The sequence below is a fragment of the Sus scrofa genome, chromosome 12, assembly GCF_054392235.1.
Source record: "Sus scrofa isolate SSC_HxYL_T2T_F1_AM1 chromosome 12, Sscrofa_HxYL_maternal_Yorkshire_Landrace_v2.0, whole genome shotgun sequence".
In the NCBI taxonomy this organism is placed as follows: domain Eukaryota; kingdom Metazoa; phylum Chordata; class Mammalia; order Artiodactyla; family Suidae; genus Sus; species Sus scrofa.
In genome coordinates this window covers 59,147,785-59,171,114 of record NC_139394.1, presented here as the reverse complement: position 1 = coordinate 59,171,114, position 23,330 = coordinate 59,147,785, and the positions used below count along the sequence as shown (strand labels likewise).

At 52.3% G+C, this 23,330-nt stretch overlaps 1 protein-coding gene across 7 annotated transcripts in view; it reads left to right on the top strand.

Annotated features, from left to right (window-relative positions):
- The window catches only part of CCDC42 (coiled-coil domain containing 42), a 34,573-nt gene that overhangs the window by 6,468 nt on the left and 4,775 nt on the right, over positions 1 to 23,330 (top strand). For 2 of the 7 annotated variants that reach the window (XM_084982700.1, XM_084982699.1), the window contains 8 exons: positions 10,794 to 10,909; positions 11,210 to 11,438; positions 12,501 to 13,526; positions 13,849 to 13,954; positions 14,229 to 14,333; positions 16,896 to 17,093; positions 22,736 to 22,957; positions 23,085 to 23,243. In XM_084982700.1, the coding sequence (XP_084838826.1) occupies positions 13,444 to 13,526; positions 13,849 to 13,954; positions 14,229 to 14,333; positions 16,896 to 17,093; positions 22,736 to 22,957; positions 23,085 to 23,243 (873 nt within the window). In that variant the 5' untranslated portion in view covers positions 10,794 to 10,909; positions 11,210 to 11,438; positions 12,501 to 13,443. 7 annotated transcript variants of the gene reach the window in all.

The window sequence follows — 23,330 nt, the reverse complement described above, 5'->3', positions numbered from 1 at the left end:
TGCCTCCACATCAACCCGAGCCGCTGCAGACAGGTTCTTAACCCATGGTACCGCAGTGGGAACTCCTCCCCCATCAACTCCCTAAGCTTAACAAATCGGTGTGTTTCCTTAAACAGGACAGGTACCCTAGCATGAGTTGATCACCCTCTGGCTTGTCCTCCTTCCGTCAAGTCTCCACGCCCCTTCCCCAGCCATGCTTCTAATATACAGCTTTATTCCTGAATTATCTGTCTCATTTATGTATATTCCCACCACGGGAGAAGCACTGACCATTCAGGCAACATTATCCTTTTCTAAGGTATGTTCTCCTCTTTGCGTATCTCATGGCTTCATCCTGGATTCATCTCCCCATCTTACTGAGGTTCTTCTCTTTTAAAAAGGCTTTCAAGGGAGTTCCCATCGTGGCGCAGTGGTTAATAAATCTGACTAGGAACCATGAGGTTGCGGTTCGATCCCTGCCCTTGCTCAGTGGGTTAAGGATCCGGCGTTGCCGTGAGCTGTGGTGTAGGTTGCAGACGCGGCTCGGATCCCGCGTTGCTGTGGCTCTGGCGTGGGCCGGTGGCTACAGCTCGATTCGACCCCTAGCCTGGGAACCTCCATATGCCGCGGGAGCGGCCCAAGAAATAACAGCAACAACAACAACAAAAGACAAAAAATAAAAAAAAAGTAAAAAAAAAATAAAAAGGCTTTCAAGGGAGATGAGCTTCTGGAACGGTGAAGTGAGGGTCTCGGTGAGCCACGCTCCCCAAAACCCAAAAAAATACTGGCAACACAGCTAAAGTCAACCGTGTTAGAACTCTAGAAATGTACAAAAGCCACTGAACTGAGAGTTATCGACCCGAGAGGAAACCATTGAACTTCCACCAGACGGTGGTGTCCGTGGCATTTTAACTTGCCGCTGTCCCCATCCTCTCTCCCTCCCCAGCTTGGTGGCCCAGGAGCCATGAAACATCAACAGGCTGGAAGCCCACGGAGACGACTCACTTCCTTTGGGGCTCTGTTCCAAGCGCAGTCCTAGAACACAGTCAATCCTTTGCCCAAGTGAGAGGCTCCCTGAAAAAAATCTCAGTTCATAAGGTATTGTAACTATTTGATGTGACTCATAGCTGGGATGAGGGGAGAGGGTTTATCGCCAAGCCATCACCAAAAAACGATAGCAAGCTGCGAATGATATCTTGGCTGCCTAAGGTGGTGATTTCGGCTGGAGCAAACACAAGTCTGGCCAACAGCAGTTTTGAAGGAATCCCTGGAGAGCTTGAACACCACAAGAAACTTTGAAAAGCTCCACCGTATCCTGGAGATCTAGAAGGCTATGCATGTGTGTGTGTGTGTGTGTGTGTGTGTGTGTGTGTGTGTGTGTAGACCTTGGAAAAAGGCCCTAGACATTCACCTCGGATTGACCTTCAGGCTCCGGGTACCCAAGAAGTGAAAGCTGAGTCTGTTCTGTAAACTACCCGCAGTTCAAATGTGTGTCTCTACACCCAGACCTGTGTCAAAGGGTAGAAGACATACAAGCAAGGCATTGAGGGAAAGCTTTAGACCGATCACTGACTTACCACTAAATTATACTGAACTTGGAGTGAACCCTAGGAACCCAGACTCTAAAATAAGAACTTAAAAAGAAAAAAAAAAGCCAGCAGAGAACTCAAGGGCTACACACTGCAAGGAATATAGACTCAATAGAATTCATTCAGAAACATCAGTAACAAATAAGTAACAAGAAAAACAACAAAAAACCAGCAACAACGACCAAGAAAGAATCTGATTTCAGGTCATTAGATATATTATTTTATTATTTTTAATTTATTATTATTTGTCTTTTTAGGGCCACACCTGTGGCATATGGAGGTTCCCAGGCTAGGGGTCACATCAGAGCCACAGCTGCTGGCCTGCAGCACAGCCACAGCAACGCTGGATCCTTAACCCACTGAGCAAGGCCAGGGATGGAACCTGCAACCTCATGGATACTCGTTGGGTTCGTTAACCACTGAGCCACAACAGGAACACCAGAATATATTATTTTAAATGTCTCATTTTTGACAAAAAAATGTATAAGATGTGCAAAGAAAAAGAAAAGTATGCCACATAATAATAAACAGTCAGCAGACAATATCCCCGAGGGGGCACAAATGTTTAATTTAGTAGACAGAGACTTTAAATCAGCTATTTATTACGAATATGTTTAAAGAACTAAAGGATGCTGTATGTAAAGGATTAAAGTATGACCACCATGTCTCACCAAATAGGGGCTATGAACAACGACAACGAAAATAGAAATTACAAAAAAAAGAATCAAAGAGAAATTCTGGAGTTGAAAAGCATAATCCCTGAAGTGGGAAAAAATCACTAAAAGGGCCTCAAGAGCAAATCTGGGCTGAAGAAGAGAGAATCAGCACCTTGAAGGTAGATGAACAGAAATTACCCAGTCCAAGGAAAAGAATGAATAAGATGAACAGAGGCGAGTTCCCGTCGTGGCGCAGTGGTTAACGAATCCGACTAGGAACCATGAGGTTGCGGGTTCCGTCCCTGCCCTTGCTCAGTGGGTTAACAATCCAGCGTTGCCATGAGCTGTGGTGTAGGTTGCAGACGCGGCTTGGATCCCGCGTTGCTGTGGCTCTGGCGTAGGCCAGTGGCTATAGCTCCGATTCGACCCCTAGCCTGGGAACCTCCATATGCTGCGGGAGCGGCCCAAAGAAATAGCAAAAAGACAAAAAAAAAAAAAAAAAAAAGAAAAAACAGCCCTACAGGATTCCCTTAAGCATACCAACATACACATGACAGGAGTTCCAGAAGGAGACGAGAAATACGAAGAAAATAATATTCTAAAAAATAATGACAAAAACGTCCCAAGTTTGATGAAAAAAATTAGTTTTGTTGTATTCTGTCCAAGTGTGTTTCCCCCCCCTACAATCTGGACTTTTTTCAACTTGAGTCTCTTCCAGAAATTCTTGGTCATTTTTTTTTTCTTCCAATAGTTCATCCCTCCCCATTGTTTTTTCTTCTTATGAAATTTCCATTATGACTTAGATTGTCTATTTTTTGCTTCCATCCTCTGTGTCTTAGCTTTTATTCTTGATCTCTTTCTGGTGGCTTCCAGGAGAGTTGCTAAAAATGGACTTTCTACCCACTAATTGTTCCTTGTCGATACCCACCTGCTAGTCAATGCAGCCATTAAGTATTTCACTGCGTTTTTACGCCCATTCTATCCTTTGAATTCCTTCGTCATTTTATGCTTGCTTCTAGCTTCCAGTTTTCCGTATCTCCACTCCTCTCTCTGAGGATAGTTGTTGGGTCTTATTTTAAGTGATTATTCCCTTGAGCCATTGGCTCCGTTTCCTTTTTCCTTTGGTGCAGTTTCTTGGGGTGGCTCCCTTTCTTTTATAATAATTCCCCTCCTTAGACACCTCATCATTTTTCCCTATGAATGCCTGTCCACGGGGCCACCAACGACCTTGGCTGGCCATGTGTTTTTGGGCAGTCGGGGCCTCTGGTGTTGTTGTCCCAAAGCCACCCCTCCCCTTTTCCTTTCCCAACCAGGCAATCCTCTTGCGGAGTAAATCTTCCAGAATCTCATCCCCAGACGTGGTTCTTTTCCAGGGGCTGCCTCCCTCTTGCAACTTCCTCATGGAAGAGGGAAGGTTCAGTGTCTCCGGCCTGGGAGCCCTACACGTGTTCCAATGCTGCCTCCTCCTCATCTTGTGCTCTGGGCTGGCATTAGGTTGGCACTGGGCTAATGCTATTTTTCTTGCCAAATGGTGGAAACAGGGTGTGCAGAGATAGTCCCAGAGGAAATCTGAAGGAGAGAAATGGCCTCGTCTGAGCCCTGCTTTTTTGGTAACTGGCCCTCTTCTGCTGACGAGTATTAGAGAGAGAAGGAGGAGTTCCCGTTGTGGCGCAGTGGTTAACGAAGCCGACTAGGAACCATGAGGTTGCAGGTTCGATCCCTGGCCTTGCTCAGTGGGTTAAGGATCCAGCGTTGCTGTGAGCTGTGGTGTAGGTCGCACATGTGGCTCGGATCCTGCGTTGCTGTGGCTGCGGTGTAGGCCAGCAGCTGTAGCTCTGATTCAACCCCTAGCCTGGGAACCTCCATATGCCGCAGGTGCGGCCCTAGAAAAGACAAAAAAAAAAAAAAAAAAAAGGAGAGAGAGAGATCCAACCACTTTCTGTCCCCCCAGGATTTTCTTCTTGGGTTTTGTGATCAGAGCAGGTGCCCACCAACCTCCCTCCCATCTCGGCAGCATCACAGGACAGAAGCAAAGACCCTCTCCTGGTTTGTAATCCTGTGGGAAACCTGAAAGCAGCCTCATTTGGTGCCTGCTGTTGATGAAGATAAAGTTTACTCTCCACGTCTCCATTCCTTTCTCCTCTGTCCCGGGAGGGTTGGAAGAGAGGGTCCCGAGCTGTCCTCGCTGTAAACAGCTGTGCCCCCACGCGGCACAGGCAGAGGCGGCAGGTAGGAGACACCGAGATATTTTGGGCACACGGTTTCCAAGGAGATGAAGAGACTTCGCGGGGGATGCCCAGCCCGCGGGAGAGCCTTATTCACGGAGATGCATGTCGGGTGAGAGGCGGGATGTCAATCAAGTTTCAAGGAAGAAGGAGAAGGGGACTCTTTCAAGGGCAATGTTTTCTCTTCGAAGAAATCAAGTGTCACATTTGAAGACAAGTATGAGTATGGAAATACTGGTGTGAGATGAAAAACAAAGACAAAAACGGTCCGTGCCCAAGGAGTCCTAGGTAAGGAGAATGATGGAACCGATGGAACAATTTGGGTCAGAACACGAGGAGCTTCCTCTTGCTCACTGGGCCTTTCCTAGGTGATGCCCCAGTGAGCGGCAGAAGCTCCCACACACGACCCGAGACCTTCCTGATGGAGAGAGAGCCACACTCAGGGAACATCAAGGCCAGAAGGAAAAGGAGGATTTCAGCGGCTGCCTAGCAGGGCTGTTGGTTTGGACCCGGGGGAGCTCTCTTCTCAGAAACACCAGTGGTGGGAAATGCGGCATCAGAACAGAGCAGGGAGTCATTTACCATGTCAGGGACAAGCCACAGGGCCGGCTGAGGTTTGGGGCCAGGCTCCAAGGCCAGAGTTGGCCCCTGACCAGTCATTGAGAGGAATCCCACCAGGGTTCTGCCTCATTCTTCCCCTGGAGGAGGCCCTTGAAACCGCCTCGGAAGGGGGCTGTCATTCTCAGCCCCAGCACACCGCCAGAATGGAATGACAGACGACTTCCATGCAAAGATCCTGGATTCAGGGAGGCCACTGGCCTTGCACAGTCTTGCTAGTGACAGCCCACCTGGGCCATCTGTAGGCAAGCCAATCCTGCCAGGAACATCGCTCTGCCCCAAAGCCCAGTGCCACAAACGCATTAAAATGCTTTCCCATCAGAGTTCCTCTTGTGGCTCAGCGTTAATGAGCCCGACTAGGACCCACTTGGATGCAGGGTCCATCCCTGGCCTCGCTCAATGGGTTAAGGATCTGTCATTGCCATGAGCTGACGTGTCGTTTGCGGATATGGCTCAGATCCTGCGTGGCTGTGGCTGTGGCAGCGACTGGCAGCTCTAGCTCTGATTCGACCCTTAGCCTAGGAACTTCCACAGGCCGCATGTGCGGCCCTAAAAAGACAGAAAAAAAAAAAAATCACTCCCATCGACCCTCAATATAATTTGAAGTTGCATCGCCAGTAAATATAATTTGGAGCAAAAGAGTGAGAGGATTTTTGTAAACACGCTTTTGAAATTTTTGTCGATGAATAAGTCGTTTCATTTGCAACTTGCTTGGATATTTTTTTCCCCCAAATCTGTGCCTCATTGGGAATTCTTGAGAAATGAGGCAATCACATCTACAGATGACTTTCCCATGTGTGAAATGCTGTCTGACGGCTAAAATCAATGACTCATGAAGTTCGAATATTAGGTTTGTATGCTTTTACTGAAACATTTAGTCTTTCTTCTGGGGTTTCCTTTCTGCAGTCTAGAGCCAATAATCATTTCCAGGCTTCAGACATTGTTGTGGGCTCTCGAAAAGCTCCTAGACCCTGGGCCCTGAGCCCACCAGCCTGGAGGATAAACAGCCCAGTTGGGGAGATGTTTATGGGAGGCGCCTGGGTCTGTGGGCCTGACCGGCTCCTTTGTCCCAACGCCCCACCTCTCCCCTGTCACGGTCACTTGTGGTCATAGAGGGAGCAGTGTCCTGAAAACAACATCCCCAGACAGAGTCAGCAGCGTTTGTTTACCCCGTTTTCTCGCTTGATGGCTGTAAGAGTGGGGACCTCGTTTGGTGCACTGCTCTCTCCCCAGCCTAGGCGCGTGTCAGGCACATCACAGGTACTCAACATATTTGTCAAATGTATGGTCACTTCTTCCTTTGGCTTTTTTTTTAGAGCCGCACCTGCAGCATATGGAGGTTCCCAGGCTAGGGGTTGAATCAGAGCTACAACTGCCAGCCTCCCCCACAGGCACAGCCACTTGGGATCTGAGCCGCATCCGCGACTTACACCGCAGCTCACAGCAACGCCGGATCCTTAACCTACTGAGGGATTGAACCCGCATCCTCATGGATCCTAGTTGGGTGCGTGAACCGTTGAGCCACGAAGGGATCTCCCAGATGGAAGCTTCTGGAAGATGGGATTGGAGGGTGGATTAACAAGGATCCAACTGGAGCGATCTTGTTTGAATGAGGCACAATGAGAATATATTCCCTCATGACCCTGCTCATAAAAACGTAATTTCAAAATGAGATATCCCTTCATACCCATCTACTAAAAAAAAAAAAAACACAGGAATAAGGTGCTGATAAGGATGTGGAGAAGTCTTAACCTCTGTGCACCGCTGTCGGGGATGTTAAATGGTGCAGCCCATACAGAAAACAGTGTGCTGGTTCCTCAAAAAGTGGAAGCTAGAGATACCCCATGATCCAGCGGTTCCACTTCAGGAATTATATATCCGAAAGGACTGCAAGCATGTTCTCGAAGAGATGTTTGCCTAACCACGTTCACAGCAGTATTATTCACATTAGGCGAAGGGGGGAGGCAGCCCAAGTGTTTATCAGCAGATGCGAGGCTAAACCAAAAGCGCTGTACGCGTCCAGTGGGATATGACACGGTCTTAAAAAGGAAGGAAATGCTGTCACGTGCTCCGGCATGGACACACCTTGAGGATGTTATGCTAAGTGGAATGAGCCACTCACAAAAGGACCTACTGTACAATCCTACTGCTTTGTTTTTGGGTTTTGTTTTGTTTGTTTTTTTTTTTTTTTTGCTTTTTAGGGCCACACCTGAGGCATATGGAGGTTCCCAGGCTAGGGGTCAAATTGGAGCCACAGCTGCCGGCTTATGCCACAGCCACAGCAACCCCAGATCTGAGCTGTGACTGCGACCTACACCACAGCTCACGGCAACGCCGGATCCTTAACCCATTGAGCGAGGCCAGGGCTCGAACCTACAACCTCATGGATCCCAGTCAGATTCGTTGCCACGGGACCACAATGGGAACGCCTGTACATTCCTACTTCTGTGAGGTACCTAGAGCGGTCAAAGTCATGCCAACAGAAAGCAGGGTAGCCGTTGCCAGGGGCTGGGAAGGAGGGGGAAGTGAGGAGCTGTTGATTAACAGGTACAGAGATGTAGCTTTCCAAGGTGAAAATGTTTTGGAGATTGGTTGCACAAAATGTATTTAACAATACTGAACAGTACACTTTAAAACGGATGACAAGGGAGTTCCCACCATGGCGCAGTGGAAATGAATCCGACTAGGAACCATGAGGTTTCGGGTTTGATCCCTGACCTTGCTCAGTGGGTTAAGGATCTGGCGTTGCCATGAGCTGTGGTGTAGGTCGCAGATGCAGCTTAGATCTTGTGTTGCTGTGGCTGTGGTGTAGGCCAGTGGCTACAGCTCCGATTCAACCCCTAGCCTGGGAACCTCCATATGCTGCAGGTGCAGCCCTAAAAAGCAAAAAAAAAAAAAAGAAGAAGATACATTTTAGTGTATTTTACAATGAAAAATACACAAAATTTGGAGTTCCTGCTGTGGCACAACAGGATTGGCAGTGTCTTGGGAACGCTGGGATGAAGGTTTGCTCCCTGACCTGGCACAGTGGGTTAAGGATCTGGCATTGCTGCAGCTGTGGCTTAGTTCGCAACTACAGCTCGGATCTGATCCCTGGCCTGGTAACTTCATACGCCTCAGGGCAGCCAAAAGAGAAAAAAAATTTTTTTTAAATAACATAATTCTAAAGGTAATTAGAGGAGTTCCTGTCCTAGCCCAGAGGAAAGGACGCCGACTAGGAGCCATGAGGTTGCGGGTTCGACCCCTGGCCTTGCTCGGTGGGATCTGGCGTTGCTGTGGCTGTGGTGTAGGCCGGCAGGTACAGCTCCGATTCGATCCCTAGCCTGGGACCCTCCATATGCCGCAAGTGTGGCCCTAAAAACACAAAAAAAAACGGACCAAAAAAAAGTCGATACTGAGCCTAGGAACTCAGACTATCCTTGGGGTCTGCAGGTTGGCTGTATCTCCTGTGATGTGGTCCCAGAGTAAAAAGACCAAAGTTGCCTCCCCTCCCCGTCTTCGGCTTGGTATCACCTCTGCCTTTCAGAAGGTGAAGCTCGTTCTCCTGGTGATTAGCCCTTGGTCAGTTTGCCTTTGGTTGTCTTCCCTGCCTCTTGTTGCATTTAATGTGTATCCAGCCCACTGAAAAATATTAGGATGGGTAGAAAATAGCATCGGAATGGTAGGATAACCATCCAGCCTACGTAAAGGCCTCCTGTTATCAATAAAAGTACAGAACAATTCAATTTTTATCCACATTGAATATATAAATAAGAAACAGAAGAAATGGATATATATGTATATAAAGAGCCATAGCTTCACTAATAACTAGAGAAATTCAAACAATGACGTATAATTGACAAACAGTTTGAAGATTTATAATATACGGTGCTGGTGAAGATGCAGAGAAATGTTATGTTTTAATGTTATCTGTTGGGTTCAGATCATTTTTTATCATGTTGCTAAAGTGCCTTTGTATACTAATAGTTCAGAGATCTTTTAATTTTTTTTTTTTTTTGTCTTTTGTCTTTTTTGTTGTTGTTGTTGTTGTTATTGTTGCTATTTCTTGGGCCGCTCCCGTGGCATATGGAGGTTCCCAGGCTAGGGGTCCAATCGGAGCTGTAGCCACTAGCCTATGCCAGAGCCACAGCAACGCAGGATCCGAGCCGCGTCTGCAACCTACACCACAGCTCACGGCAACGCTGGATCGTTAACCCACTGAGCAAGGGCAGGGATCGAACCCGCAACCTCATGGTTCCTAGTCGGATTCGTTAACCACTGCGCCACGACGGGAACTCCCCAGATCTTTTAATTTTTAAAATTTATTTATTTTTGGCTGTGGCCATGGCATATGGAAGTTCCCAGGCCAGAGATGGAACCCATGCCACAGCTTCTATCTGAGCTATGGCAATGGCAATGGCAACGATAATGACAGGTCCTTAACCTGCTAAGCCGACAGAGAAACTCCTAGAGTTTGTTTGTTTGTTTGTTTGTTTTGTTTTTGTCTTTTTAGGGCCATACCCACAGCATCTGGAGGTTCCCAGGCCAGGAGTCCAGTCGGAGCTGTAGCCACCAGCCTATGCCAGAGCCACAGCAACACAGGATCTGAGCTGTGTCTGCGACCTACACAACTCACTGGCAACGCCGGATCCTTAACCCACTGAGTGAGGCCAGGGATCGAACCCTAGTCCTCATGGATGCTAGTCTGATTTGTTAACCGCTGAGCCATGACGGGAACTCCCTAGAGATTTTTTTTAAATCAGGATGGGCATTCAATTTTTCAGTGCCAAGTTGGCATCTATCACAGGGATCCTAATCTTTTCTCTTGAGATACATTGATAAAATCAATTTTATTAATAGACTTCCTAATATTAAGACATTTTTTGTATTCATGGTCCTGGTAAATTATTCTTTTAACATTACGCTAAATTGGATAATGTTCACTAAGATTTTCTTTCTTTCTTTTTTTTTTTTTTTTTTTGTCTTTTGTCTTTTTAAGGCCACACCTGTGGCCTATGGAGGTTCCCAGGATAGGGGTCTAATTAGAGCTGTAGCTGCCGGCCTATGCCACAGCCATAGCCACACAGGATCCGAGCCACATCTGTGACCTACACCACATTTCATGGCAATGCCAGATCCTTAATCCACTGACCTCATGCTTCCTAGTCACATTCGTTTCTGCTGTGCCACGATGGGAACTCCATCTCTAAGATGTTCATACTTGAGGTTGTGATTGGCCTTTTTTTTTTTTTTTTGGCTACCATCAATTTCTCTATAATACTCTGCTTTCAGCTTACTTCCAAACATTCTTTTATTTCTCAAAAAAAAAAAAAAAAATACAGCGCAGGGAGTTCCCATCGTGGCGCAGCAGAAACGAATCCGACTAGGAACCGTGAGGTCGAGAGTTCGATCCCTGGCCTCGCTCAGTGGGTTAAGGATCCAGCGTTGCCATGAGCTGTGGTGTAGGTCACAGATGTGGCTCAGATCTGGCATTGCTGTGGCCGGTGGCTATAGCTCCGATTAGACCCCTAGTCTGAGAACTTCTATATGGTGTGGGTGTGGCCCCCCCCCAAAAAAATACAGCACAAACTGGTTTGATGCTGCTGAGAACACAGCTAAACCACATCGCTAGCCCCTTGCAGCACATCTAGCCGTATGACCAGTTCCCACCAGAGGTCAGTGAATGGAAGTGGGGTGAGTTTAAGGGCAGACAGGACTTGACTCTGCCTTCTCTTTCCCTTCCTTAGCGACCTTGGAGTTCATGGAGCTGTAAGACGGAAGGGGCTTAGACCCTTTACTGCTTAGAAGAGAACCTCCCAGGAGAGCCGCCCTTGCTGACTAGGAAAATCCACATTGGACCTTGGTAAGTTACTGAGACTTGAGGCTGTTTGTTACAGTAATTAATAACAATGTAATTGACCAAGGCATTTCCAAAACATCCCTATTGAAATGTGTTTGACATAGTTTATCTTCCTGACCCCACTTACATGGCATATAAGACATATACAGGATGGAATATAACCTACACAAGAAGTGGTTTCTTCACACCCAGTAGTCTGTGTGTCTAGCACTATGATGCACTATATGGCAGGATATTTTTTTGAGAGATTAATCTAGTTCTCTTTTTCTCCTAATATTTTCCCCTCTCCCCTAACTGTCTCAGAGGGAGGATAGGACAGGAGAGAAAACAGAAACGACTATGCCTATTGGTTTCCAACAACCTAAAGCCATCAGATTCTCCCAGACGCCTTAGAGACAAATATCAAGATGAACAAGTGGGGGTCAGAAAGCTGGGCTGACCCAGAGAGGGAAGAGGACGGGGTGGAGGAGAGCCCTGAAGTCTGGGACTCCCACACTGCCCTGCAGATTGACCCACAGCTCCGGGAAAGGCGGCGAGACTCTAGAGGGGTTTGGTATGGGCGATGGGGGTGACAGTTCTCAAGGTACAGAAAGAGCTCTCCGGGTGGGACCACAGGCAGGAGAAGAAGATGCCTTTGCAGCCGCCTGTGCACACCAACCTGGCCTGCATCATCTGGTTCGTAGATGTGTCAATATACCAGGGCAAACAGGTGACTGGAGGAGGTCCCTTTGTGGTGCAGGGGAAATGAATCCGACTAGGACCTTGAGGTTTCGGGTTCGATCCCTGACCTCACTCAGTGGGTGAAGGATCTGATGTTGCTGTGAGCTGTGCTGTGGGTCCCAGTTGTGGCTCAGATCTGTCATTACTGTGGCTGTGGCGTAGGCCGGCAGCTGTAGCTCTGATTCGATCCCTAGCCTAGGAACTTCCATATGCCCTAAAAAGCAAAAACAAAACAAAACAAAGCAACAACAACAAAACTTGCATCACACACATTCTCAGGGTGGGGGCACCGTGGGGTGCGGAGTGGGAAACCCCAAACTGTGCCAAACTCTAGGGATCAGCAAGGAGAGAAACACACTCCTTTGAGGAGCTTACAGTGTTACTGGTGCAGCGTCTGTTTCTTGGGGGTGCTCCTGGTGGAGAACCTTCTCTGATGGAGTGGCTTGGTGGAGTGGGGGTGTGTTCTGGGTCGGGTGGGGGCTGTCCTGGCGCCACTGCTGAGCCCGTGGGGGCTGGCTGGGAGCAGCAGGCCTTGGAAGGGAGGCGAGGGGGTGAGAAGGGGAGACCACGTCTCCTCTTCCCGGGCCAGGATTTCGGGTTGGCTCGGACGGCCAGCAGGGGGCGCCAGAGGACCGGCAATGCGGCGGGCTGGGTTTGCAGAGCTCAGGACACCCTCCGCGCTCGGAGACCCAGCCCCACCCTGGCTCCGCATCCCAGACCCCAAGGGACCCAGGCTGCGCTGCTTCCGTGGGCATGGGTGGGGGTGGGGAGCAGAGAACAGAGCGGAGCCCGGGAGCCGGAGCAGCGGCTGGCACGAGGTCACGGCCCTTCCCTCCGGGCGGCCGCCTCACTCACACACAGGTCTTGAATTTAGACCCTGGACTTCACATGCGCTGATGCACGAGGCTCTGACGGAATCGAGGAAGGCAGCCATCCTTAGGTCGACACGTAAAGCATCCGACACGGATCTCACCACGCTTTGGCATTTCTTTATGTTTTAACCATTCTGCCAGCCTCAAAAGATGGCATTAGCCCTGAGTCCCTTACCCTCCAAGGAGCCTCGTTGTGGGCCTCCTCCGTCTCCCGGGGGGTGGGGTGGGGTGGGCAGCCTCTTTAGTCCCCAGGCTTCTTGCCTGTCCGTCCTCCCCTCCTCCCCCAAACCCCCTCCAACACATACACGGCTGCGCATCCTTTGCCCACCACCTGGCCCTCCGCTCTGCAGCCTCCTCCCCTCCTCCCACACCCGCCTTGCTTCTCGGTGCAGCCCCACCCCTGCCTCCGCGAAGCACCTCCCTTCAGTCCTTTTCTTCTCCACCATCTGTTCGAGCCCCAGCCCCCTGCCTCCCCCCTCGCACACCCCTGAGGCCAGGAGGAGGCTGCAGGGACATGCCTCCCCCTACCCAGCCCTGGACACCCCCTACCTCCTGGCTCTGGGAAGCAGCATCTAAGCAGACCTAACTTCTTCCTAGAGCTTCTCAGGGGTGAATGCAGGAGCAGAGAGCCAGAGCCCAGCATGAGTGGGGGCAGAGGTCAGAGGGCAAAGCCTGGGTTCCATCTGTGGTCCACGGAACCAGAACCTGTTGCTAGGTAACCGGTAACCGGATCTCCCAGCACCTTCCCCACACATCCTGAGCTGCTGATTGCCGGCCTCCGGTCACCTTCCCCGAGTCTTGCAGACACCAACCCTCTGCGGGACCCTGAAAAGCAGGAGGAGGGGAGAAGCAAGAGCCCAGCTGCCAGCCCTGAGCCACCTGTGGCTCTACCACCTGTGTTTCACCGTGAAGATTTGCCGGCTGGGCCTTTAGGTCACCGCCGCCATGAGCCTGGGCATCATGGAAGAGGAGGATCTGGCGGAGTACTTCCGGCTGCAGTATGGGGAGCGGCTGCTGCAGCTGCTGCAGTGAGTGTCGGGGGCCTGGGACCACCCCTCCCACCCGGTGCCCCACCTTCCAACCTGCCCTCCTGTTCTTTTAACTCAGCCCCAAATCACTCCGGCACCAATCCATCCAGTCCCCTGGATCCCCGCCCCGCCCGGCATCCCCTGGCCGCAGCTTGCTGCCCGGTCGCCAGCACAGCCCTCTCTCCATCTCAGCGCACCATTCCTTTGGTTCAGATGGGGGAGGTCCCCTTCCCTCCCCACGGTGCCTCTCTCCACGGGGTTCCAGTCCCGGGCTGCCCCAGTGCTCAGAGCCCACGGTCCCTCCCGCCTGTGTCTTGGGCAGGAAGTTCCCCAGCATTGAGGACGAGTCAGACTCCCCATCCGTCCGGCTGCTGGAGAAGAAGAAGGAGGCCAAGATCATGCACCATGCCATGGAGCAGAAGAAGGAGGTGGGCCGCTCGGGGCCGGCGGGCAGGAAGGGCCACAAGACCGCCCTCTGTTTTGCGGGTGGCGGTAGCTCAAGCCAGGCAGCCCGGGTGTGGTCCTGTGTTTCCTCGGCAGAGCGCAGAAGGCATCCGAGGCTCGGGCTACCCGCGTCCTGGGATGCCCCGGGGTGGAAAATGGGCCCCTGGGGACAGGGGCTCTGGGTCAGGGGATGCTGGGCCCCTCCTTGGTTCCCATTCAGGGGCCCTCCTGACCTCTCTGCCCGCCCCCCACCCCAAGACATTTCAGCGCAGAATGGAAACCCTGAACCTGCGCTGGGAGGAACTGGGCGTCAAGGAGGCCCAACTGAAAGCCCACATACAGAAGTTTGAGCAGTTCATCCAGGTACGGAGGGGCGTGGCCTGCCGCCGGGGCCGCCACACTCTGCGGGTCCGTCGAGCCGCCCCTCCTCCCGCTCCCCTCCCCCCAACCCTTCTCCTCGATTTTGCCAACTCCTCGCCCTGGGTTAGATGCTCCCCTTCAAGTCCCTGCCGCCGATTGCTGTTAGTAATTTCCAGCTGCCCTGTCAGTCCCTGCCCCCTTCTAGATGGCCGTTTCCTATTTCTATTTTTCTCTCTCTCTCTCTCTCTCTTTTTTTTTTTTTTTTTTTTTTTTTTTTTAGGGCCACACCTGAGGCGTACGGAGGTTCCCAGGCCAGAGATCCAATCGGAGCTGTGGCCGCCAGCCAATGCCACAGCTACTGGAACATGGTGGGATCTGAGCCATGTCTGCGACCTACACCGCACGAAGCTCACGGCAACGCTAGATCCTTAACCCACTGAGCGAGGCCAGGGATCAAACCTGCGTCCTTAAGGATACTAGTCAGATTCGTTTCTGCTGAGCCACGAAGGGAACTCTGCTGTTTTCTATGTCCTTGTCTGCACTTGGTACCGTTTATTCAGTGAATGAATGAATGATGGGTGATGAACAAATGAACGTGCCACGGTCAGGGCCAGGCACTTGGGACTACAAAGATGAGTCAGGGTTTTCCTTCTCCCAGCTCACCCCGCCCCTCCCTCCCTGCACTGAAGGCTCAGGCAGGAGCCAGGCGCCAGATTCCATTCAGAGATACCCCCTCTCCATCAGTCCTGAGAGGAGAGATTTAACTTGTTTATTTTTTTCTTTTTTTTCTTTTTTTTTTTTTGCTTTTCAGGGCTGCACCTTCGGCATATGAAGTTCCCAGGCTAGGGGTTGAATTGGAGCTTCAGCTGCCTGCCCCAGCCACAGCCACAGCCACGCCAGATCGAAGCCATATCTCCAACCTACACCACAACTCACGGCAACGCCTGATTCTAACCCACTGAGCAAGGCCAGGGATCGAACCCACATCCTCATGGATGCTAGTTGTGTTCATTACCACGGAGCCACAGTGGGAACTCCAGATTTAACCATTTTAAAATCCAGATTTCTCTAGACTTGCACCAGCCAGCACCTGCCAAGCCCTGAAAGGCAGGCAGAGCCGCAGGAGGGCATCGCTGGCCTCTGTTACAGGGCGGTCTCGCTCGCAAGCATCTTCTGTCTCTGTCTGTGCCAAAACCATGTGGGAAAGGAAGCTGATGGACCAGGCATCTTGTCCAGAGGTCCAGTCCTTACTGGCCAGAGAGAAGCTTCTGGAGTGCTTGGGGTGGCAGGGGTTTTGGGGGTGAGGGGTTTTCCAATCGTTGGAATCGTGGGGAGCTGGTCACAGATACAGGCCCCTGGGCTTTTTCTCTCCTTGCTTACAGCGGGCCTGAGCTTGGGCCCCGCCTGCTGTATTGTTAAAAGTGTCCCTAGGGGACTGGGAGGCACAGCGGGACTTGAAAACCACTGGTTTAGGGTCTCTGCGTCCTCTCCTGGACCCACCAGGCAGATGCAAACCCTCTTAGTGGCCTCTCCCCGCCCTGGTTCCATGTCCTTCAAATGCCACCGCTGAGCCTGCTCTTCCAGGTGGCATCACGGGAGCCCCAGAGGGGGAAGGCGTGTGGTGTGAGAGGTTTGCCCCAGTCTTGGGAGGAGGGCTTTGCGGAAGGAAGGAGGAGGGGGTCAGCCCCACCGCAGCAGCTGAGTCTCAGGTCTTTCTTCCTGGGCATCGAATTGCCTGCATCTCCTCCTCCGCTCCCAGCCCGAGGCCGGTCTAAGCTGCAGGAACTCGCTCTCCAGCATGGCCTTGCCCAGCAGGCCCTCTGGGCCAGGCCCACTTCCCAGCCCATCTCCCTAGAGCTCCAGGGTGCTCGCCCCAGCTTCTGAAAGGAAGAGAGCGGCTCCTGCCTCTCATTTCCACAGTTGGAGAAGTTGGGGCCCAGGAGTTGGGGTCTACCAACTCAGGAGACAATTCCAGCCCCCCAAGTCTGGGCCCAGGACTCTCCCCTGTGACCCATGGCCACCATTAAGAATAGAAACAGGGAGTTCCCATGTGGCACAACAGGTTAAGGATCCAGTGTTGCTATGGCTGTGGCACAGGTGACAACTGTGGTGTGGGTTCGATCCCCGGCCCGGGCACGTCCACCTGCCGGGGGCACAGCCAAAAAGAAAAGAAACAAACTTTGTTAGAAGGGTTCCTGCTCTCAGTCCTGGATTTTCTCAGTGTGGTATGGGGCTTCCCCACCCCTGCCCTGTCCCCAGAGCCCACATCCCACAGAATCAGAACCACTTCCTGTCTGGTCCCCCGCAAGCCCGCCTTTTGATGTTGCATTAAACCCCTGTCCTGGCAGCCTCCTCAGTCCACCTCAGTCCATAGACATCCCCTCCCCAGCTTCAGAAAACCCTAGAGAACCTTGTGCTCACATCTCCTCCCCCATATGGGCAGCCTGGCCGCCCCCCCCAACCTCTGGGGGGACAGAGGCCTTGTGGGGGTCCCGCCACCTAGGCTGCACAGAGGGCAGGCCTGCACCTGAGCAGCGCCACTGTCCCCTCCTCCCTACACCCCAGGAGAACGACCAGAAGCGGATCCGGGCCCTGAAGAAGGCCAACAAGGAGCGCGAGCTCAAGAGGCAGCGCATGCGCGAGCTGGCCAAGGCCAAGCAGGAGATGGCAGCCCTGCGGCTGGAGCACCAGCGGCTGAGCGCCAGGCTGCAGGAATATTCCATCTTCAACAAGTTCCTGGAGAAGGTGGTGGAGAACTCGGAGGTGCGCGGAGGGCTGGGGGCGGGGCTTCCTCGGCGCCACCTCCTCTTCCCCGGGGCTCTGGGGGGATGGGGACCCTCTGCGGGGACGGTCCCCTGCTCTGGAGAGAAGCCCCAGCCTCGTGCAGAGCTGGGTGCGCTGCGTGTGCTGGGCCTGGGCTGGGCGCTGTCCACTAGCTTTGCTGCTGTCGTTTCTTTTCTTTTTTTTTTGTTTTTTTTTTTTGCCTTTTTCTAGGGCCACACCCGCAGCATATGGAGGTTCCCAGGCTAGGGATCTGATCCGAGCTGTAGCCACCGGCCTACACCACAGCCACAGCAACGCGGGATGCGAGATGCATCTGCAACCTACACCACAGCTCACGGCAACGCCGGATCCTTAACCCACTGAGCGAGGCCAGGGATCAAACCTGCAACCTCATGGTTCCTAGTCAGATTCATTAACCACTGCGCCACGATGGGAACTCCTGCTGCTGTCATTTCACCGCTTCGAGGAGGGAGTGGAGGCTCAGAGAGGTTGGGACACCTGCTCAGGGTTGCACAACTTGTAAGTGGCTGAGCCCTTGCTTCTAACCATTCTTCTCTGGGCCCCACAAGGCCACCAACCACTGCTCTTCCTAAAATCACCTGTTGCCCAGCGAAGGGAACTTCCCTACCCTCCAGCCACCCATGAGCACATCAGTGCTCCTACCTGAAATTGAAATGCTCCTGTCCCCTCTCCTCTGGGATGCCTCCCCCCTCTCTGCCTTTCTGGTTTCCTCTGGCCCTTCCTTCTCAGGCTCCCCTGGGTGCTCCCCTTTATATTCCTCGGGTCTTTGTCTTGGACCCCCCTCTCCTTTCTCCCTCAGCAATTCCCCGGGCCTCCCGTGGTGCCACCCTGTCAGAGGCCATCCACCCTGTGTCCCCCACGCCCCACGTGACAGTAGGCACCGGGGTGAGCGAGGCAGGAGGTGTGTCCCCTGGGGCATGAATCCACATCCTGTGGGGGCACCAGGCAACAAAGGACACGGGGCTTTTTAAAAAGTCCTGGCAATTCCCACATACAACAACCCGATTGATTTATGCATGAGTCCCAAATCTGGGTTATTTCCTCCGTTCTACCTACTACCTATGGTAGGATAAACTGTTCATTTAATGATTGGGGTTTGGGGGTTGGGAGGAGCGGGGGGCGGGGGAGAGACAACTACACTAAAGCAGCAGATAGAGTATAAGCGACGGCTCAGGTTTAGAGCTGGTAAGATATGTGTCTTAGAACCCAGGAGACGGGCCTCTCGCGGGCCCTCATCTCCCTCCTAAGTTCGGGCCCCTACATCTAATTTATCGTGTCTGCAACTGCTTCCTGCCAGCCCCAGGCCAGCCCTGCCCCTGGTGGGCCCGGCCACCCACCCACAGCCTCGCCAGAACTCAGGGCCTCCTCCTCCCGCAGCCATCCATCAGCAGATCTGGTCTCTTCTGCCTCCTGCGTATTTCTGGAATCCAGCCCCTGCCCCTTCTTCACCCAGACCACCAGGGCACCTCCTCGGGAGCTCAGCTCTGATCATTCCCGGCCACCAGCCTGTCCGGCGTTCTCCAGCCAGTGTGGTTCCAGTCTTTCTCCCTCTCTTCCTTCCTTCTTGTATTTCTTGCAGAATGTTTCAAACATACTGAAAAGCACACAGAAGTATATAACGGCACCCGAGTTCTCACCGCAGCTTTATCAAATCAATGCTTCCCCCTATTTGCCACTGACTCTTTTTTTCTTCAATGAAACACTGCTAGGAGGTCCTGTTGTGGCTCAGCAGAAGCAAATCTGACTAGTTTCCATGAGGACACAGGTTCGATCCCTGGCCTCGCTCAGTGGGTTAAGGATCCGGCGTTTGCCGTGAGCTGTGGTGTAGGTCGAAGATGGGGCTTGGATCCGCATTGCCGTGGCTGTGGTGTAGGCCAGTGGCTTCATCTCCAATTTGGCCCCTAACCTGGGAACCCCCATATGCCACAGGCATGGCCCTTAAAAGCAAAAGAATAAAACACTACTATTAATGGAAACCCCCTGGGGGCCCCCTTCCAAATCCCATCAGAAACACCTTTCCTTAGTGGTAAGGAGTATCCAGATTTTTTTCTTGATCTCATGCTTGTTTTTATTACTTTTGGCAACATGTTACATTATCCATAAACTATGAATAGTGTGTATATGTCCTTTTACGGCCTGTTTCCAAACGATGATTTTAAAAAAAACCAATTTGTATTATGGAAAATGTCAAACATACACAAAAGTAGAGAGAAGAGTCTATTGAATGCCCATGGCTCATCACCTAATTCCAACATTGTCTCTGCCATGTTGAAGCAAATATTTTTTTCATCCATAAACATTTCAGCATAGAACCCAAAAGAACTTTTTTTTTTTTTTTTTTGTCTTTGTTGTTGTTGTTGTTGTTGCTATTTCTTGGGCCGCTCCCACGGCATATGGAGGTTCCCAGGCTAGGGGTTGAATCGGAGCTGTAGCCACCGGCCTACGCCAGAGCCACAGCAACTCAGGATCCGAGCCGCATCTGCAACCTACACCACAGCTCACGGCAACGCCGGATCGTTAACCCACTGAGCAAGGGCAGGGACCGAACCCGCAACCTCATCGTTCCTAGTCGGATTCGTTAACCACTGTGCCACGACGGGAACTCCAGAACTTTTTTTTTAACATGGTCACAATACCATTGTCACAGCTACCTCTGGTCAGTGTTAAAATTTCCCCAGTTATTGTACAAATGCTTTCTGCTCGTTTGGTTGGTTGGGCTGTGCCCGCGGCATGTGGACCTTCTGGGGCCAAGGATTGAAGGCTCCCCACAGCCGTGACAATGCCAGATCCTTAACTACTAGGCCGCCAAGGAACGCCTGCAAATGCTTTTTGCACAGCTGGTTGGTTCCAGTCGGGGTCCAGACAAGGTACCCACACTGCATCTGGCTGATGTGTTTGTCAGGTGCCACAGATGTTATTATCATGCTGAGCAAAAGAAGCCACACATAAAAGGGGACATACTGAACGAGCCCACTGATGTGTTTCAAAGCAGGTAAAATGAATCTTTGAATCTTTGATAACAGAGGTCACAATTCTGGTTTTCTCAGTAGTGGGGGCAGGGGCAGATACCGACTGAAAGGGGGCCAAAGATCCTTCTAGGCTGCTGGAAACGTCCTAAGACCTCTCCTTCATGTATGAGCTAGAAAACTACCATCAAGAAAAGGACTTCATTGGAGTTCCCATCATGGCTCAGTGGTTAACGAGGCTGACTAAGAACCATGAGGTTCCGGGTTCGATCCCTGGCCTCGCTCAGTGGCTTAAGGATCTGGCGTTGCCGGGCGCTGTGGTGTAGGTTGCAGATGAGGTTTGGATCTGGTGTGGCTGTGACTGTGGTGTAGGCTGGCAGCTGTAGCTCCAATTCAACCCCTAGCCTGGGAACCTCCATATGCCGTGGGTGTGGACCTCAAGAGACAAAAAAAAAGAAAGAAAGAAAAAAGGACTTCATTAAGAGAGCCTCCCTTCAACTATTCAAAAACTCTGAGGGTCTTAAAGAAAAAGCTTGTTAAATGCTTGATTCTTTAATTTCTATTTTATTTTATTTTATTGCCCACTCCTGTGGCATGCCAAAGTTCCCGGGCCAGGACTCCAACCCTCACCACAGCAGTGACCCACGCTACAGCAGTGATAGCACTGGATCCTCAAATGCTAGGCCACCAGGGAACTCCAATTCTTAATTAGACTTTTCAGAATACCAAGTTGGCTCTCCAGCACCCTCCAAAAGTGCCCTGTAATGCTGTTAGTATCACTGTGAGCTCATGGTTTGTTTTTTTGTTTTGTGTTTTGTTTTTGGGTTTTTTTTTTTTTTTTTTTTTTTTTTTTTTTTGCTTTTTAGGGCTGCACCACGTAGCATATGGAAATTCCCAGGCTAGGGGAATTCCCCAGCTACAGCTGCCGGCCTGCACCACAGCCACAGCCACGTGGGATCGGAGCTGCGTCTGCGACCTACACCACAGCTCACGGCAACGCCGGATCTTTAACCCATTGAGCGAGGCCGGGGATCGAACCTGCAACCTCATGGTTCCTAGTGGGATTCGTTTCTGCTGCGCCACGACAGGAACTCCCATGGGGTTTTAATATGCTTCCATCCTTTGCACTTATTCTTACTGGCGTTCAAAGTGTCCCATCTTTGGACAGTGGGAGCCTCTTCAAGTTGGCACCTGAGTCCTTTTGACCTCAGTGCTAAGTTTTGGGGAGGTGCTCCCGCGGCTCTGATGCAACCCATCTCTTTGAACTGTTGTGTATCATTGCATCTCTCAGAAACGCAGACAGGAAGTTCTCTCTCTGCTCTGTCCGCCAGTGGATGAAGTCCACAGTCCTCGGGAGGCGCTTCCGTCTCTCCCTCCCCGTCTTGCACTCAGGCCGCTCCCACTAAACTCTCTGGCTTACTGTGGCCATGAACGGGCCACCTGCGCTCATCCTGACCCAGGCTGATCCCTCTACCTGTATTACTCTCTCACCTTCCCCCACCTGTCTTTGGCCAGCTTCTCTTCAAACCTCTGGTCTCACTCTGGCCATCCTTCTCCCCAGGGAGCCTCTTCTGGCTGTCCCCACCTCCCCGCATGCTGGGGGTTCCGTGGCCCTTCCCCACAGAGGATACGTTTGGAGAAAGGCCAGCAGGGCAATTCCCAGAACACCAGTCTATCGCTGGAAATGTTGTGAGATGGAGAAACCACTCAGGGAGTGTCCCCTGGGTGGCCGGGAGGCACACGTTGATAACCCCCCTGGGACATGAGTTGGCATCCTGGAGCTGGTGCTCACACTGCCTGCTGGAGAGGGAGGGTGGCAGGGCTCCTGGTCTATGGGTGGGGCCTGTGAGTTCTGGGTGGGGCCAGAGTGGTGGGCTCTGCCACAGGACTGGAGGGGGCCCCTAAGCCTGGCCTGCCATGGGCCCCAGTGGCACCATCTTCAGCCTCCGCTCCAGGGAGGCCCCAGCAACTGCTGAACAAATGCCAGAAATCACCAGGCGGAAGATATTACCCGACAGTCTGCCTCTGCCGCAGCCCCATCCCCCAGCCACTGATAGGGCTTATCGCTGTGTGTAACTGCCTACTTACCGGCCATCTGGCCTCCCCCACCACCCCACATTGGAGGCTTCATAAAAGCGGGGTCTGGCTTTCTTATCTCCTGCTCTAGCCCTAGCATTTAGCACAGTTCCGGGCTTCAAAGTGGTCCTGGTACATTCTTGCCGCATACGATCACGATTGAGATTGGAGACAGCGCAAAATCGACCCATGCCCCCACCCCAGGTGGCAATTCTCAACCCCAGAATTAGCAGGGGGAACTTCAGAGCGGTGTATTAGTCCAGATCGCTGAGGCTGGAGCCTGACAGGTGTCGTCTTTGAAGTTCCCCGGTTTTTCTAACACGCACTCAGCACCTGGAGCCCCAGGTCTGGATGCACATGCGCCCAACACGCGCCAAACCAACCCAGGAGGCGCGCAGCGCGGCTCCAAGGGCCTCACAGCCTCTGCCCCTCGACCTCGACCTCGGCCCAGGGCCTCCCCGCCAGGCCAGGAGTTGGGGGCGCAGAGTGCGGGTGGGGTGGGAACCCAGGGCGGGGGCGCATTGACCGGAGGCTCCCCTCCCCTCCCCCCTGCGGCAGTTCGAGGAGATCCACGAGGTGATCGCGCGCTACAAGACGCTGGTGAGCATGCACCACGACCTCATGCAGGCGGCGCAGGAGGGCCAGGAGAAGATCGAGCGCGCCAAGGCAAGGCTGGCGCGCTACAAGGAGGAGAAGGATGACGAGATCCTGCAGCACAACAACGAGCTGGCGCGCCTGCAGATGCGCTTCGACCGCGCACGCAGCGACGTCATCATCTGGGTGAGCCCACGGGCGGGGCGCGTCTGGGTGCCGGGCGAGTATGGGCCACACACGCACGCGTGCACGCACACACGCACACGCACGTACCCATGCTCACAGCGCTCACGCCTCCCCCTGCCCTCGCCAGGAATCCCGCTGGGCACACATCCAGAACACCGCCGCCAAGAAAACCCTCTTGCTCGGCACCATTAAGATGGCCACGCTGAACCTCTTCCAGATCGTGAGCAAGCAGCTGAAGGAGGCGACCTTCGTGTCCCTGGAGGACACCCACAAACAGCTGGACATGGTAAGAGGAGGCCCGAGTGCCCGGCCAGCTGGCTCTACTGAGCCAAGATGGTTCTCCATTGGTCGAGTGGAGGAACGACCCGGGCAG